The sequence below is a fragment of the Aythya fuligula genome, chromosome 3, assembly GCF_009819795.1.
Source record: "Aythya fuligula isolate bAytFul2 chromosome 3, bAytFul2.pri, whole genome shotgun sequence".
In the NCBI taxonomy this organism is placed as follows: Eukaryota; Metazoa; Chordata; class Aves; order Anseriformes; family Anatidae; genus Aythya; species Aythya fuligula.
In genome coordinates this window covers 48,827,524-48,845,307 of record NC_045561.1, presented here as the reverse complement: position 1 = coordinate 48,845,307, position 17,784 = coordinate 48,827,524, and the positions used below count along the sequence as shown (strand labels likewise).

Here is a 17,784-nt window from a genome sequence, read left to right as displayed (position 1 = left end):
GCTGGAATCAGAAGAATATGTTTTTCCAACTGCTAATTTAGGCAGATAGAATAGCACATTTTCTTTCTTTCTCAAGTTTCTTCTCCTGTAATAAGGTTCCATATTCTTGGGGTTAAATGTGCTATACATAGCAAGCCTGGCTTAGCAGGCTCTGCATGCCACTATTCATTATGAAATCCCTATGCCTTGTAACCAAATAGAACATCTGCTTTTATAGTTTGTGCTTTAAAACAACAAAAAAAAAATCCATGAAGCTACACTGAAAAACACCACTAATCTTGCTGTGACCTGAGCTCCTTTCCATACAGATAATAATTCCACAAAAGGTCAGCCCCTAGAAATCATTAAGTTTTGTTTCCTTTTAATCAGGTCTCCATAATGACCTGGTATTCCTGACCTTCATTTCCTCCACTGCATTCTCTAGCTCTTCAGGGGACTTGTATTCAAAATCTTTCTCCAAATATTCTTCTTCAGCTTGGGTCATCCATTCCTGCATCTCTGCCAAATCCTTCTTCAGATTTACAGCTTTTTCCTGACTTTCAGACAGGCGATTTTTCTGACTAATGATCTAGAATCCAAGGTGAAAAAAGAAACAGCAGTTTAGGTACTTTATATATATCCTTTTCTACGTGAAAAACTACATGTCTTTGTTGAAACATTTCTATCAAAACATTTTTCAAGCCTTTTTAATTAGCAAAAATAATTCAAATTTTATACACACGTACACATTAATGAACCATTTTCATCAGATCAATAAAATCTAGAGGTGAAGGAAGGAGAAAACGTTTGTTTTCTCGTCATATGTAAATGGGTCACAGTCCCTAAAAAAAAAGTCATATTTTGAAGGGGCCTAGGGGGAGCACTCTTCTGCTCACAGATATCATATAGTTAGATCCGTCTTTATACAGAGCACTTAAATTCCTCCAGGCCTTGTTTTTTTCCCCACAGCTGAGCCGATCTGGATCAAGGTTCATCAACAGCAAGGTTCTTCTCGCCAGGCATTGCAACTAAAGAAAAATGTTTCTGCAGACAGCAGAAACCTTCCACCCAAAAGAAACACCCACATACTCCAGACTGAAGCGGTAGTCTATTTATAGTTATTTATTTTTCAAAACTGCTTGGAAAGAGGCTGAAATTACTCAGGTTCAGAATAATATTCCAGATTTCAGGGACAAGAGAAGGACAGGCTTTTTTTTTTTTTTTTTCCCTGAAAAGGGATAAAGCAACATGAGAGAAAGTAAACAACTTCATTTTTATTTACAAGCTACTAAACTGCAAGCAGCACATGAACTGAGAAGTACACATATTCAAACAAAATTACTGTTGCACAGGTATCCCCTAACACATTTGCACTTGTGAAGGATTAACTGGGACAAGATGGATTTCAGCTACTTTGACAGTAGAACAAGTAAAACATATTCATCCAACCATTTCACTGCTTCACCTCTTCACCATCCTAAACTGAAAAACCAGCTGCATTAACAAGTAAGCACTAGCAACATCTGGAGAACTCACCTGTTTGCTCAGTTTTTCCCATTGTGTCTGGCAGTCTACTAGCCTAGATTTTGCCCAAGTATTTATGCCTGCAATAGGCTGACTTCGTAAAGTAGACTCTACTTCCTTCATCTCTTTCAGTGATGGTTCAGTCTTCTCCATTTCATTAACAAACGCCTGAGCACACAAAGTGAATTTATAGAATATCAATAATTTTGCAATTTTTCATTATTTTAGAAAAACTTTAATAAAAAAGCAGAGTGATGCTGTGTTCAACGCCAGCCTGTTTAGAACAATCCTTCAGTGGTCCAAAAGACCAGAGCTGTGCAACTAAAAACAAAATACAGCTTGCTGCACATGGTGCAAACATTCCCACATGCTAGATGTCAACAATGGAACAATTCAAGTTTGAAGGCAATGTGCATTAAATACCCTGATGTTTCTAGAATATCTCAGACTCATGTTCCTCCCCGGGAAACAAACATTTGAGTGTACACTGCAGCCACTTACTGTTGGATGACATTCTATCTGTGATCATTATGTGGCACTAGCTAGGAAGGAATCTTACTTGTAAGGCACACGCAACTCTTAAACCATGGGAGTTTCATCATCTGACTTATTTGCTTTTTATTTTTAATGCCCTTGAAAGTTTAATGCAGAAAGCACTTTTTACTCATAGATTCAATTCCCATATCGTAAAATTAGGAAAAGTATAATAAATAGTTTTTACAGAAGAGCTAGTGCCAACTTGAAGATGAATATTTGTAAATATAGTGAAGGCTCTGAAAAGTACAAATGGCTATAGCTATACAATGAGGAACTAATTAAAATGTGCCCTGTAAAGCCTGGCAGGCTTTACTGAATATACCATGGACAATATTTAATAACAGTAGCAAAACAATAATGAAGAGATGCTAATGATATTATTTATTTCAAAAGATTCCTTAGAAAAACAAAACTCACCGTGTACTGGTCAAGCTGTCTTTGAAATCCTTCACTATCTCCTTGAGCAGTTTTTTCTGTTAGTAAGAAGTCTTTCACACTATCCATCCACTTCTGAATGACTTTTGCATTGGCCTAAACCAAATATAGTAACAAAGAGTTGATAATGCTGTCGTGAAGAGTGTACGGCTGTTGCATTTCAACAAATTCACATGAGGGACCTGTCTGAAGGCTGGAAATTTCCTCATAATATTAACCATATACAACCACCTTCACACCGTTTTGAGAGGCATGTTGTACTCCAAGGAGGAGATATGACCCTATAGACGTATACGTGAGGAGAACAGGAGTGAGTAATGCTAAATAAATTGGACAGGTAGAGGCTATGCAGGCAAAGGCTTGCAGAGAAATGCAGTCATAAAATAAAGAACTACACAGGATTAGACTAACTAAAAAATCTAGCTGCTTGGGTCCAATAGCAGCTACTGTGCTCAGTACAGCAATACACAGAAATAAATTAATAAATACAGAATTGCACAGTCATCAACCTAAAATTCACCAGCTGCCTTAAATCCCAGGGTAAAACAGGCAGGGAGGGGGACAGGAGGTTTGCCATCTCCTTTCTACACAATTGTGGGTGTTCCCTATGACCCTTACAAACCAAAACAAGCACCACACATTAGAAATGGGAGAAAGACTTTTGTCCTGATTCAATTAGGTTATATGCTTTACATTTTTAGTAACATAGTTGAATTTTTTTTAATCAACAGTTTTGGACTACTTGGTTGGGTTTTTTAATAGATGGTATCTTGTTATTTTGAAATGATGGCCACAACAGAGCACTTTTATTTGAGAAGCCAAGTCAAAGTTCATGTCACCAAGGAAGACAGCACATATTTTTCTTTAAAGCCTTGCAGTAAGTGTTCTTTCAATATCAACACATTACACATTGCTTTTCAAAGAAAAAAAAAAGTCATTGCTAATGAAAACCCATTAGACTAAAATCAAGTTTATTTTTAGGCCAACGCTACTATTAGAGGTCAAATTCATGACATTTTATTCATTCCTTTTCCTTTTGGGGGGAATTTCCTGCAGCAGATTAGCCTGAAAATTATTTTCCAACAAAGAGACCTCAGGAGGCTCTAACAAACCATAGCTTAAAAATTATATATATATATATATACATACACACACACACTTATATATATATACATATTTATAAAGGATGTCATTTGACAAGGCATTTTACCATATACCTCATTTAGCTTGCTTACAGAAAGCTGCTTACAATTCAGCTAAACTGAATTAAGTGGGATTACTCACAAAGTTAGACACATTTAAATAACTTGCTGAATCACAAGCCAAGTATGCAGAAGTTTAATGAAGTAAATGCTCTTGCACTGCACAGGCAAATAATTACCAATGGTCAAACACCCAGCATAGGCTGTGGATGTAAAAGGGTAAATGTAGTTCTAACCCCCCTGCCATGGCCAGGGATTACATGCACTAGATCAGGTTGCCCAGCACCCTGGATCACCTGCAGGAACATAAAGAAAGAAAGAGCTCTAAAAAAAAAAAAAAAAAAAAAAAAAAGAGTCATGCAACAACAAAAACAAAATCCTTTTGTTTTACCTCAAATATTCTCAACTTGGATGTAATTTCTTCCAGTAGCTTAACATCTTTTGAAGTCTTGAGCTTTAACTTGTTCCAGTGTCCTTGCACATGCCTGAACTCTTGTGTGTATACCTTAGTTATATCAGAAGCCTGTTTCTCCAAAGCTTTTGTTTCTTCAGCAAGTCTATCTACCCTAGGCTTCTGGGATTCCAGTGTCTCACAAACAGTCTATAAGGAAGGGAAAAAAGATAGGTTGATAAGTTTGCTCGCAGTATCAAACATACAACATTCACATACGCGTGCAAGTACAAAGGTTTCATTGCACAGAGTATAGATACAGTAAAGGGATGAATTACAGTTACTGAAGTTATTGGAGCAGAAGTGTCCAAACAACACTTTAAGCAGAAAAACCTTCAGCTGCTCTGCTGGAGCAGTAGCAGAGATTAGAGAATGGCCTTTAAGGCCTGGCCATATAGCCAAATACACCCAGGCACCTCCACCTCTGCTGTGCTGTGCAGTACTGGCACTCAGCTTGGCAAAGCAATGGCTACACTACGCTGCAGTCACAAAAGAAACTGCAATTTAGACACACTAGGAGCTCAGTTTTTTCACTCCCTCCAGCTGTATATGGGGGTGGGGGGTAGAGTGCCACACACACACAGCAATGAGTGTGTGCTTCCCAGTTACATAAATAAAATTATTTTAACACCTAGCTGAAATAAAAACTCTGGATACTTTAGTTTTGACAGCTACTCTTCCAGCTGGAATAAGAGGATACAGTCTAAATATTATAAATACTAAGGTATTTCAGATGCAAGGAGTCACACGAGCTGAAATAGTTATTTTACCAATATTAAGGAAAAGCAGCTGAAGGTGTAATGCAAGACATGAAAAAATGCTGCTGCTTCATTTAATTGGGCATTTTGGTTATTTAAAAATACTTAAAACTTAAGAGAGACATTTGGAATTGAGACATTAAATCATTACTTATTTCATGAACTTTGTGAGTATATACAGTTAACATGTACATGTGGGATGTGTGGGCATATATTTTACTGGATTGTACTGAGGAAGAAACCTTTTTTGGTATGCTTATGTTCTCAATTTTATTTCTTATTTACAGGAAAGAAACAGGATAAAATGTACCATTTCTTCTAAAATGATAGGTAGTGAAGAGGCAATGAGACTGGGAGCAGGGATTTGTGTGATTTGATCTTCCACCACACTGCTTAAAGCTCCCACACTGACATGGTATGTCCTTTCTGGTTAATTAGTCTCTGAAGAAAATGGGGAGGAGGGATCCAGAAAGGAAAAGACAAACCTCCAAAGACTAAAAGCCACTGCAATTCAGCCAGTGTACTAACCAAAAAAAATCTCTGCCAGCTTTAAGCAATAGAGAAATACCATCAAAAGAGAAAACCAAAGCACATAGAATTTTTTTTAAATTGGCCAAACAGAGAAGGATGGGAAGACAAAGCCTTCCCCACATCCAGCAACTGGAATTCAAGAGATCCTCCACAATAATCTGCAGCCCTCTTGTGCTGCCACACAGGAGAAAGAAAAAAATATATATATTTCTGAATTCAGCATTATTCTACAAAAGCACTAGGAGGTAGGGGAGGGAGCAGGGATCTATTTGTTTCTCCCTCCCCCCACTCCAGACCATCTACTTATAAAGCAACTGTCATCCACAGATTTTCACCTATTTTATATGTTCACAATAGGAATCAAAATTCCACTTCTACTAGGCTGAATTTGTGCATCATTTAATTACCTTTATTGCTCACAAGCAATTTCCCTTTGAAAGACAATCTGGAGGCCACAGCAGTACATTTACCCTCTCCTGACACACCAGCAGGATGAAACAAGATGAAGTTGTTATCGAGGTGAACTTCAGAGGCAGTTTCACCACAAAGGCATCCATCCCACCCCACACTGGGGCAAGGCTACAGGCAGCACTTGCAGGAGAGGCACTGCATGGCACAGAGCCGCAGAGGCTGCTTCCAGGCACTGTTCCGTGACAGACTTCCCACTGAGTAATATTTTCATGACCTCACTGAAAAGTCTCCCTCACAGAAAAGGGACAGAGAACGGAGGATGACAGTGGCAAAACAAGCAACTTCCTTGCTTCAGTGTGAAGGTAGGGATTACCTTTGTCTGCTGTAAGGCTTTCTCAACCTTACTAGGGTCGCTCAGCCCACCAGCGATGGCCTGCTGCTTGCACTCCACCTCACTCAGCACATCCTTCAGCCTCTGCAGAGAGTCCACGTAGTCCTGGCTAGGCTGGCTTTCTGTCTCTGGTATTGTTAAAGAGAGTAATTAAACCAAATACAAGGCAAGAACATAGACACTGGACCCAAATCATAAGACTTGTGAAGTAGCACAATTAAAAAAAAAAAAAATGAAGAAATCATGTGAGATATACTTGTACATTGAATCCTTCTGAGATATGCTAACTTTTCTGCTAATATCAACGTTTTTTCCTTTAAGAAAATATATTTTTTTTATATAAAGCTCAATCCCATTTTATCTAATTAAGTACCTAAATCACTTGAAGGGGAGGAAATCAATAGTACTTGGGCTTTTGCACACTTAAATCCCCTCAACTTAATATTTCTCATACTAATAATTTTTAATTGGTATCTACTATTTGTATACAAATACAGGTATTTACTATATGTTGCATATAAAGTATAGTGCCTGTAACAACTATATGTTAAAGTTATATACACATGCTACATATAGTATTTACATATATAAAGTAATATTTTATATAAATATATAAATATACACACAAAAGTATTATTTTAGTAGTATGTTTAAGTATATAAATGGTATGTATATATGTGCATATATATATCAATGTCTACATACACGCAAATACAAAAATAGTAACTTTCAGCATATTTCCAGAATAGATGCACTATCTGGGAACACTGAAAAGAGAATTAAAGTTTAGACAGAGCATCTGCTCGCAGTCTTTGTTTGCATCTCTGATTTCAATCAGACCTGTCCTCTGTGGAATCCCACGCAGGAGGCAGCACATATTACTGGAATTTCAGAATGAAAACCTCAGTTTTCAAAAACTGCAACAAACATGGGTTTAGTTGTAAAAACAGTACTATGGTATGCACATTCTCTGGCCATGGATTCCTAAGCAATTTCATCACTGACACAAGTGAAAATTAAGTTAAGCCTTGTTCTGACTCACCAGGTAGCTTTTCAACAGCTTGCTGTCAGAACTGTCATGCCATTTATAACTAAGAAATGAGTCAACATTTCTAGAGAGAATCACAGTTATCTAACTTGCTCTGCTCAAAAACCCAGTATCAATTTAAAGGGAAAATAAGAAGAGTTTGCTATAAAGCAAATAGGAGCACTGTCACTAAAATACAGCAAATCCTGAAGAAGAAAAAAAAAAAAAAAGTAGTTAATAGTAAAAATAGCCTCCCATAAATAAAAAAAATAAGTCACAATTCCCATCAAAAATGCCGTAGAGATGGTACTGTGTACCACCCAATCGGGGAGTTTTCAGAGGCTCAAAGAACAGCAATGAAAGGAGTTGGACTTACTGACATTAGGACAGTCTGCCAAGTTCACAAATCCTTGACTGCTATCACTAGCTGTTTCTCCCCATTACATGGTTCTGGAAATTCTTTCAACTTGAAGCAATTCAAGCTATGTTGTAAATAAACAAAAACCTGAAACCCTAAACTTGCATTTCCCTTGGCTTTTAACTACAAACAATCCACAGAGAAATGATTATTAAAAGAAAATACACAAATGCAAGTTTAACACACCAATATACATAAAATGTTTTTACTGAGTAATAACTGGTTCAGATATACTAATGATGCTTCATGTGATGTGTAATGTGAAAAAGAGTATTTTAGTCACATCACGTAATAATTTTATTGGTACTGTATATGAAGCAACTCATAACAATCATAAAATAATTATTCTTCACAGTAAGAATGAAGGTATATGCTGTAATTTGAGTATAGCAGACGTTACTCATACAGTTTTCTGCACTGATATAACTGAAGTAGTCATGCCATACTGAAGCTCACTGTTATAGATGACCTAGTAATTTAGTAATTGAGTCTATTTTTACTCCACACAGAATGTAGTGTTAATGCTCTTCCATCTGGGGCCATTAGCAAAATGCTTCCTCCCATTTCTGAGAAACAAATTTAAAAAAAAACACTCCTTATAGTTTTGTGTTCTTTGTATTCACCTGTAAAATATTAACAGAGATATGTACTTCGTGCACTATATTTAAAATCCTTTCAGAGTCAGAATGACTGGTTTGAATGTTCATATAACGACATTTTTGATGCAACAAAAACACAAGCAGGATGTGCCTGAAAAGTAAGCCAAATAACTTCAAAGATGAAAGTTCCAAGAGGAATTATGTACAGCTAACATGCTCAACTAAGCTGTGAAAAAATAATAAATTCCATACGTACATTTCAATTTTAATCTTAATCTTCCATTTTCCATTTCTAGTATTATTATTTATTTCTGTTAGTGGCAGACCCACACAACTTTTGAAACTGTATCATTCACCTTAAGAATGTTTTTGCTAACCAATTAAACGTGGTTTCAGGAATGCTGCATTATTTATGTATTTAAGTACATTTGAAAATAATTATTTTACCAAATGATTATCCAAAAGAAAATGGCTTCCTAAACTAGTAATCCCTGTTTTTTAATTTGTAAGGGCTGAAAAAAAAAATTCACAAACACAGCTATTTTTTCCTGTTTCCACTGTTGATTAGCATCAGTTCTGACCTTTCTGTCTTCATGGAACAGAAACCACCAAGACAACAAGGAATAGTGCCATAAGGAAGCAGATTCAGATTTGCAACTTTTTTTCCCCCATTAAAAATTTTGTTCCAGGGGAATCCAAGTTCAAAACTGGGAAGAAAAACTTTAGAGAAAAATACATAGTGTGTGAAATACTCCTTCACTGATCATTACAAAAATATTCCTTCCCTCTAATTTCCTTGTACTACTCTTCTTAGTATTCTTTTACAACTTCATTCTCAGCTGCATTTGGAAATGTCTAATATTAAACCTTTGACAATATATCACCATTAACTAGTGGAAACTAAATGATCCAAATACTCTTTCAAAAAGCATCACCACATCCTGTGGCTGAAAGGGAAAAGTAAGATATAAAAAAACTCAAGGAAGGTACTGTCTTGCATAAACAGCTATAAACTCTGAACAACACTTTCAGGGTGACTGCATTAATTCCCAAGTCTCATTAAAGACCAATATGCGGCAGCTCTGCTGTGTAAAGGCTCTGAGAGCATCGGATTGTTTATCAAGACATCAAAAAAAAATATTATTCAAAGGAAAAAGAAAGGAAAAAAAGAAAAAAAAAAAAAAAAGAAACAGAAAAGAATCAGCAGGACCTATTTAAAAGAGCATTTACCTTTCTTCAGCTGCTGGTGACGTTCCTCTAGTTTCTGGTGAGTCAACTTGAAGTGATCAAGAAAACCACTCAAACTCTCCTTAATGAAGTTTGGAGGCGTGGGCTGAGAGGTGAGCACCTTGCAGGTGGCTTTCAGGTGTTCCAGCCGTGGACTCAGGCTTACAAGGTGAGTTAACTCCCGCTGTGAGAGATTGAAAACAGAATCAAGTCATACCTTTTTAACACAAGGGTTTTAGTAAGCTCCTGCAAAAACTGCTCTACATTACTAGGGCAACGATGTAAAGTACCCCTGTGACACAGGTACCAAAATCTTCCAGTCAAATCTGGTGCCCTGAAGGCTCTTGGGAAATTTGAGTTACCTTATTAATCAATAAGGCTAATCTCCTCTGGGGTATCCTGTGCTCCTGCTCCTACAAGCTTCCAATCAACAGTAACAAGTTTTGCCAGACTTACCTGACACAAATCTTTCAGGACTGATGAGGGCTGGGATGCTGAAGAAGCATGATTTTTAAGCCAGCCATCCTTTTCAACTACAGTCTTCTCAAGCTCATTCATTTCCTTAAAATAAGCATTTATATCTTCCTGGTACTTTATCTTTCTGGCCAGTTCTTCCAGATGTTGTACCACCTCTTTCCACCCTGATAATATTTTCTCCATCACATTTTTTAAATCCGCTGCAGGAAGTCCCTCTAAATAGATAATATAAATTATTGTTACATTAACTGCAACACATTTTGATTAACAAAGTTTTAACCATGCTTCTCTTCAGACACAGGTACACGGTTGCACTAACACACTAACATGCAAAATGCTTTGCTTCCAAGTCAACCATCCCTAAAACTGTACTTACTACTAACAGTGGTTTGGCTTTTTATCTCCATATTAGTGATTAAAATGAAAAATGAAATGTTCCACTTTGTCGTCTCTTTTGACAACTGTGTAGTTTTTAACAATGTACTGACTCTCAACAATCATGACTCTCTTCATCATGATTTGTGTCTAAACGTTCATGGAAGATTTAAATATTTTTTTTATTTTTTCCCCCTCTCTACAGAGGAAAATGGAAGCTGCAACTTGGAAAACAGCGATAAATTCATTGAAAAAGTAAATGGAAATCCAGCAGCGTCTGCCTGGGAGAGAGAGGAACAGTGTCTGACAATGTCACGTTGCACGCAGATGTGATTAATAACTAGGTAACATGAATAGCTACAAAAGCAGCATGACAAAACACAAGGTTATTTCCCATTCAATGACTACCCCAAGCACTTGCTACACCATCTTTCAGGTGAATCAATTCACTACATGAGGACGCAGCACCCTAAGTGTAGTCTTCCCACCCACATGCACTCCCTGCTCTATTTCCTCGAGTGCCAAAAGTAACTGGCAAATTTGCTGATATGTGGAAAAAAAAAATCAGTGCAGTATGTGTTCAACAATGCAGTCTCGCCACTGCAAGTTTATGATACAGATCCTGTTTCAAGGTACCACTTCTTTTTATAAGGCTTGTTTGGGTCATGTGAACTTCCCAGTTCTGTCAGTTAGACTGGAGTGTAAGCAAGAGATTCATACGGAAGGGTCCATTTTCTGTACTGCTGTAGTTTATACTGCATAGTTTAATACTGGAGCCCAGTATTTTGTTCTGGGGCAGCCAGCCAGCTTCTACATGTGCACTTGAAGGCTCTGCTGCATAGATCCTCCCCTGTGCTTCACACACTGGCCATACACACGGAAGCACAGCAGCTGCAGCCAGCCGTGTAACAAAAGCATGTGTGCAGTGATGGGTCACGGCACTACGGCAGGGTCTGAGCATGCCAAAAAGGGAGGAATACACATGTAGGCCTCTACTGGGCATTATTCCACACATGCACAGCTGAGCTTGGTTTTGGAGATAAGGGCTCTCATTCTGAGTTGGACAAAACATACTAGCAGATACATTGGTTACCGATGCCTTATTTTCTATAGATTCCTAACTTTGATAACGCATGCCAATTTTTCAACTATCTATTTCTCACTATGATCAACAGATACTTGTTATATAGCCAGGATTGATAGATCAAGCTGGGGGATAGATACAGCTGAGGGAGCAAAAGGAGGAAAAAAAAACAAAAAAAAAAGGAAAGGAAAAGGAAAAGGAAAAGGAAAAGGAAAAGGAAAAGGAAAAGGAAAAGGAAAAGGAAAAGGAAAAGGAAAAGGAAAAGGAAAAGGAAAAGGAAAAGGAAAAGGAAAAGGAAAAGGAAAAGGAAAAGGAAAAGGAAAAGGAAAAGGAAAAGGAAAAGGAAAAGGAAAAGGAAAAGGGGTGGACAGGTGGGAAGATCCCTGACAAGGTCTGAAGACTAGGAACAGTCACAAGTTTTTAATAACCCAAACTCCAGGTCAAATCAGTGGCTTTGAGAGCAACCTTTAGAGCAAGAGCAACCCCTGTAAAAGAATTCCACCTGTATTAAACAAGGAGGGAAGGACTCAAAATGCTTAGCAGATTGCAGCATCCTAGCACAGGGACTGGCTGGAAAAAAAGTGTGGCAGTTGGAAACTCCAATGGAAATCAGAATGCAAGACACCTTCCTTACACCTGTCTGAATGCTACCAGCTACAGAAAGTTCACCAGAAATCAAATGCATGGCAGATCTAAAAGGCTGTGCTTCTAGATGATCTGAACATCTCTTTTGTGAAGAAAGTCGCTTTTTGCTGGTGATTTTTTGTCATACTATGAAACAAAATTTTGGCAAGCCTTAAAGATTCAGCTTTCACTGATGTTTCCAGGGATAAGTGTTTTAATTGACAATCAATCATTTTCTCAAGCATGTAGGCTTCTCACTTGCCTTTGAACCATAAATTGTGACTATCGTCAAAACATCCTGACAGTTTTCACAGAAAAAATAGCAAAAACTATGAATAAGATATATAAACACATTCACTCAAATTTAATTTTGGTTCAAGATTTCCCCCTCAAGGTTGTTACATTTTAAAATCTTACACTTATTTTTTTCCACATGATTTAAAATAAAAAGTCCTTTCCCCAAAAGCAACTTTAAGAAATTATTTCTATTTAATAAAGATAACCCTTACAAGGTTGCCAACAAACACACATACATTAAAAAAATCATTTTGCTTTTCTATAAGTTTCACTAGTAATTTATGTGTTTTGTTTCTATTTAGAGTAACAATGATGAATGTCTCTGAAGGAAAGAAAGTGGAAGGAGAGAGAAGGAATAACTGCAGTGCTTAACTGGAGATAATAAACATATACTTCAGTACTATTTCTCAGCAATTTGTCTGATTAAATCACAAAACAGAAAAACATTTCAAGTCTCTTACCTTTTCCCGTTTGATCCAAAAGAACATGTCCACTTCGTTTGAGTTCATCTAACTTTTGGCTTTTTTCAGCCCTTTCTTTTTCTATCACCTACAAATTGAACCCCAAAAGAATATTTTCAGAGAGTGTCATTTTTCTTGACTTTTTCTTTAAAAAAATAAATAAACACAGGAAATGAAGTTAGATCTCACAAGCAGCAAGTATACAAAAAGACTAATACAAAGGCACCAGAACCAATATATTGTTAGAAAGGTTGACAATCCTGCTAGGTGATATCAGATATTGGGACACCAGCTATAACATGACACTTGTGATCAAACAAATGTATTCGATGTGAAGCAGTGAATAAAAAAAAATAATATTCCTTTTGCCCCTACAGTGTCTACTAAGATTTCCATCTGAAACTAACAACAACCTGTTACCTAGAATTCGAGGTAGCAAAACCTACAGCACACTAGTACTCCAGTACTCCAATCTGCAAAGTTCTAGAGCTTCACTCTCCCTCATAATAAAGATTAGTGAGGAAAATCCTATGCGGCTACTATGATTTTTTAAAGGAACACATCCCTCCCTCAAGACATACACATCAGTGTATATTCCTGTGTGAGCCAAGAGGCAGAACATATCCAGAGAGGAAAAGGCTCCTTGGCCATAAGGCCATAATTTCCGTGCCCTCTGAGACTGCAACAAAATCAATCCAAATTAAAATCCTTTTGAAACAAATGTCTAAAGTTATTTCTCTGGTTTAGACTTCCTACCGTATTTTTGAAAGAAGCATTCATTCATTTGCACAGTTGGGAAGCACAAAGACTGTCCCACCTCCTCAGAGCCCAATCATTTAAAAACAGGGTTATTCATGAGAACCTGGTGTTCGTCTTGGAGTTTGTTTTATAAAGGGCTACAAACATCCATAAAGCTATATAAATAAACCATCGGGTGGATTTTGTTGGTTTTTATTTCCAACAGTACTATCATTCCAATCATTCCTACTGGCACCATTTTGCACTAGAGCACTAGGAAGGAGTCTCCTTATAGATATTTTTAAGTATTAGGAGTTGGACTCAATGATCCTTATGGGACCCTTCCAACTCGGGATATTCTATGATTCTATTGTCTTTGATTTCAAAGGCAGGTTTCCTGCTAAAGCTCCAGTAAGCTTTCGTTAACAAAGTATTTTCAAGGATCAGGGAAGGCAAGAATATATTCTTGAAATAGAAAGAACAGAAAACAAAACAGTTATCTCATAGCTTCCACGAGATATGGTAGAATTCTGTGTTCAGTCTTGCAGGTCACATGAGTTGTAACTATTGTTATTTTCTCTGAAATTAACAGACCAAGCACCAATGTGTCCAAATGCTGGACACAACCTTGGGCCCTAGGTGGTAAAGGGTGTGCAGTGTCACAGGATGGTTCAAGGGATCTCTTGAGCAGCACACTGGCACATCTCTGCCAAAATTATAAGCGTGGTGTCAGTCAAGTCCATCTCCAACTGTGAAACATGAAGCCAAAATTTGCTGCTTTGTAGAAAAGGTAATAATCCTGAAGACATTCATTTATCACAATTCCAAAGGAGATAGTTACATATGCTTTTAAAATTTCCTGTGGATTGTGTGACCCAACACCAACAACAGGCTATGTCCAGCTGGTCAGATTTCCATGTCTGTCCAGTTCAGAAACTATTCAACAAAGAGACTTAATCCTCATGAAGCATGTGGATCTGCCCACATATCCAGCTGACAGCCAGCCTAAAGAAACAAAATACATTATTCACTGGAAAACCCCCTATCTTCCCATTTTACCTTCAACTTTTCTTTCAAGTTTGAAGTCTCTCTCATCTTCTTGTACTCTTTGATGTCTGTGGCCTGAATGGCAGCTTTTGATTTTGAAATCCAGTTCAACAGCTCAGCACTTTCAGCGTCAAACCTGGTTTAAAAGGTTGGACAATTTTTTTCTGTCATTTTTCTCTATTCACTGTATTAAAAATCTTAAACTTCAGCACATTCTAGATTCTGTAAAAGTCTGCAATGCTATTTTGGCTGAAGAAAATGCTAGCAGCTTAAGTACTCATGGTAATGAGTACAGAAAAACCTTCCTGAATGTCTAGCTGACTGAACATTAGCTTATCATTTAAGATGTTTTGCTACAGCTGGACTTTCTAGATTCACATGACTTTCTCATGCCTGAAACTAAACTACAACTCACCACCATGAAAAAAACAAACTCCCAGATTAACCAATACTGTACACAACTTTAGAGAAGGACAGAGCAGATATATTATGTGGACCACGAGTCAGACCATACTACAATTACATGACTTAACACAATGTAAATCCTAATGTGGAACAACAGCCTGCCAACAGATGCAGAAGCTGCTGCTAACCACTCCAAGGTTTTTTTGTGGGAAAGCCTGCAAAATTCCAGTTACTGATTATTTGTTGGTTTCAACTTAAGTAATCAGAATCAGATAAAAGTATCAGATGAAAAAGTTTAGCCTAATTTACCTGACTCTGTCCTTAATACAGTTTGAACTCTTGGCTCTTGATGCAGCCCTCTATCATCTCCCTAGAAAATCTGCCAAAGGTTTAAGCTAGTGACACCTCAAACGTCTGTTTTCTCAGGCAAACAAACAGCAAAATAATGAGTATACAGTATTTACCTTATTCATATTTTTAACAACAATTCCTTTAGTTTTATGTATGCTATTTAATGAAAGCACTGCAATGTGTTATTAGAATATATGCAAATAAATCAGCCACTCCAGATACACTTGTGAAAAGAGACATCACTTTAATGTCATGCCTATTAGTAAATACCAGGGAGACAGACTAGGTTTCTGAGCTTTCTTGCACAGTTTCTCCCATGTGTTTCAGAGACCAGAGATACATAACAAATTAAAATACTTGGTCCTTTCATAACACTATGTATCCCAACATGTGAAGATTGTTTTTTCCAAAAGAAAGGAAATATAATTAGTTCTACCTTTCAGCAAAGGAACTGAAGTACAGAGAACCAAAGACCTGCTTTTCTGAAAAATAAAACATATCCCTTTTCCTTTGAAATTGATGGAGGCTGCAGGCTTTCTGCTTCTCTGAAAACAAGGGTGTACATAACAGCCCCTCCCCACTGCCCAAACGCAACTGCACAACTGCAACTTAAATATTCTTTACTAGCATAAAAGGAGATTCAAAACCCAAGACTAAAGGAAATGAGCTTGTGTTATCTAGTGTGCATAGGAAAATGGCAGTGGCATATACTTACTTTTTCTTTGCTTCACTGTCCCCTGGGATTTGCCTTTTCTTTGGGGGTGGTGGTGGAGGCGATTCCTGCCTGGGTTGTCTAACCACTACCGGGTCCTTCAAAGACACTGTTTCTGCAGGAGTCTTCTGCGAAATCTGTGACATCCCTACGCTTCCTACAGCTTGAGTTACCTACACAAAATGATTTAGCAAAAAGGGTTAAATATCTTTTTTAAAGCAAACTCTAACTTGTTCTTCTTTCATTCCTTTTATTCATCAGTCATAAAAGCCCTTTCATTCACTCCTACAAATGATCACACCTAGCCCTCAGAAAGCACATTTATCATAGATGCCAAAGCACTCCAAAGAAAAACAGTATTCTTCTCATTTTACAGATGGGAACCAAGCACCAAAATTCTCAGTTCAACTAGGATTTCACGCCAGAACAAGTGAATTTAAATCAACAAAATACAATACGTATTTTCTTTCATAATTGCTTGGTTCACAGAAAGAACAAAGGTTCTTTGGATTTAACAATATACAATTCTATATCGTATATACATTTTCCACAAAACCAAACATACAACTTAAAGAGCTGACACACAGTGGATTTGACCTAAAAACTAACCTACAAGCCCACTCAAGTCAATAGAAACCTTCCACACCCTTTAACGGGTTATAAACAAAGTCTTGTGGGAATCACCCTGTAAGTTCTAGCTAAGCACATGCTTGATATTTAGGGGGAATGAAGAGATGCACACAGGATTTGGCACTCTGCACTGCTTTGACTCAAACAGAAAGAACAAATTAAAGCCTCATGGCTGAAATGGACCCCTACTCACAGGCTGTACAGCTCATTCACTACACACTAAATGGATCATGAAGCAGTGCTGCAGCCATCACCATAATGATCTTTTAATATCACACAAAAAAGGGCATGTGAGTCATAAAACTGTCAAATAAAATTCTCACAGAAGCCAATGGAAGTTCTATCTAAATGAAATATTAGCAAGCACTCAAAATACTGAAATAAAAACCTTACAGTCCAGCTTGGCTATCATCCTTACATGTCTAACAACAATCTTTTCAAAAAGTGAGAAATTGTACTCGAGCATAAATGCTTGTATGACTCCCATTTATTTATCTATTCTGTGTTTGGGGTTTCGTCTTTATTTTCTTTTAGTATGAGATTTACTCCAGTCCCAGTGCTCTCATAATGTTTAGAACTATTTATATTGATTGATAATACATGTGAAACCTGCTTTACTCATCAGAAAAAATGAAGCTTAATCTGTGTGAGAAAGGAGTAACAGTATTAGTCAGGTTAACAACTTGTTTTGAAAGCAAAAAAAAAAAAAAAACAGACAGCTTTTTCTGCAGATAAAATCAGCCCCACGTGAAATAGAACTCACCTGCCTCTAGCCAGGTGCCAAGAACTTGCCTGGGCACTTTTGCTTACAGTATCAGCATGGTTTGCATACATCTAAACAGCTGAGAAGTAATAGAGCATAGATAAGTACCTGGTTAGAGTAATCCTCTAGTTTCTGAACCAAACTGTCCCACCTCTGAGTTAGTTCTTCTTGATCATGGTCGATTTTATCAGATGCTCTGCTATTGCCAAGGATTTGGGCCACATCCTGACCTAGCTCATTCAGCTGGTCTAGTGTTTGTCGTTTCATACCCATGTCCTCTTTCAAAATCTGAAGTTAAAAGAAAACATTAAAAGAAGACATCAAGTATTC

General features: G+C 37.3%; 1 protein-coding gene across 3 annotated transcripts in view; it reads right to left on the bottom strand.

Annotated features, from left to right (window-relative positions):
• Window positions 1-17,784, bottom strand: part of UTRN (utrophin) — a 366,152-nt gene that overhangs the window by 258,544 nt on the left and 89,824 nt on the right. For all 3 annotated transcript variants that reach the window (XM_032185295.1, XM_032185296.1, XM_032185294.1), the window contains 11 exons: window positions 17,563-17,742; window positions 16,065-16,234; window positions 14,606-14,729; window positions 12,809-12,896; window positions 9,947-10,182; window positions 9,494-9,674; window positions 6,202-6,347; window positions 4,069-4,278; window positions 2,458-2,571; window positions 1,516-1,671; window positions 398-568 (listed from right to left, as the gene is read on the bottom strand). In XM_032185295.1, coding sequence (XP_032041186.1) covers window positions 398-568; window positions 1,516-1,671; window positions 2,458-2,571; window positions 4,069-4,278; window positions 6,202-6,347; window positions 9,494-9,674; window positions 9,947-10,182; window positions 12,809-12,896; window positions 14,606-14,729; window positions 16,065-16,234; window positions 17,563-17,742 — 1,776 coding nt within the window. The remainder of the gene's footprint in view (window positions 1-397; window positions 569-1,515; window positions 1,672-2,457; window positions 2,572-4,068; window positions 4,279-6,201; window positions 6,348-9,493; window positions 9,675-9,946; window positions 10,183-12,808; window positions 12,897-14,605; window positions 14,730-16,064; window positions 16,235-17,562; window positions 17,743-17,784) is intronic.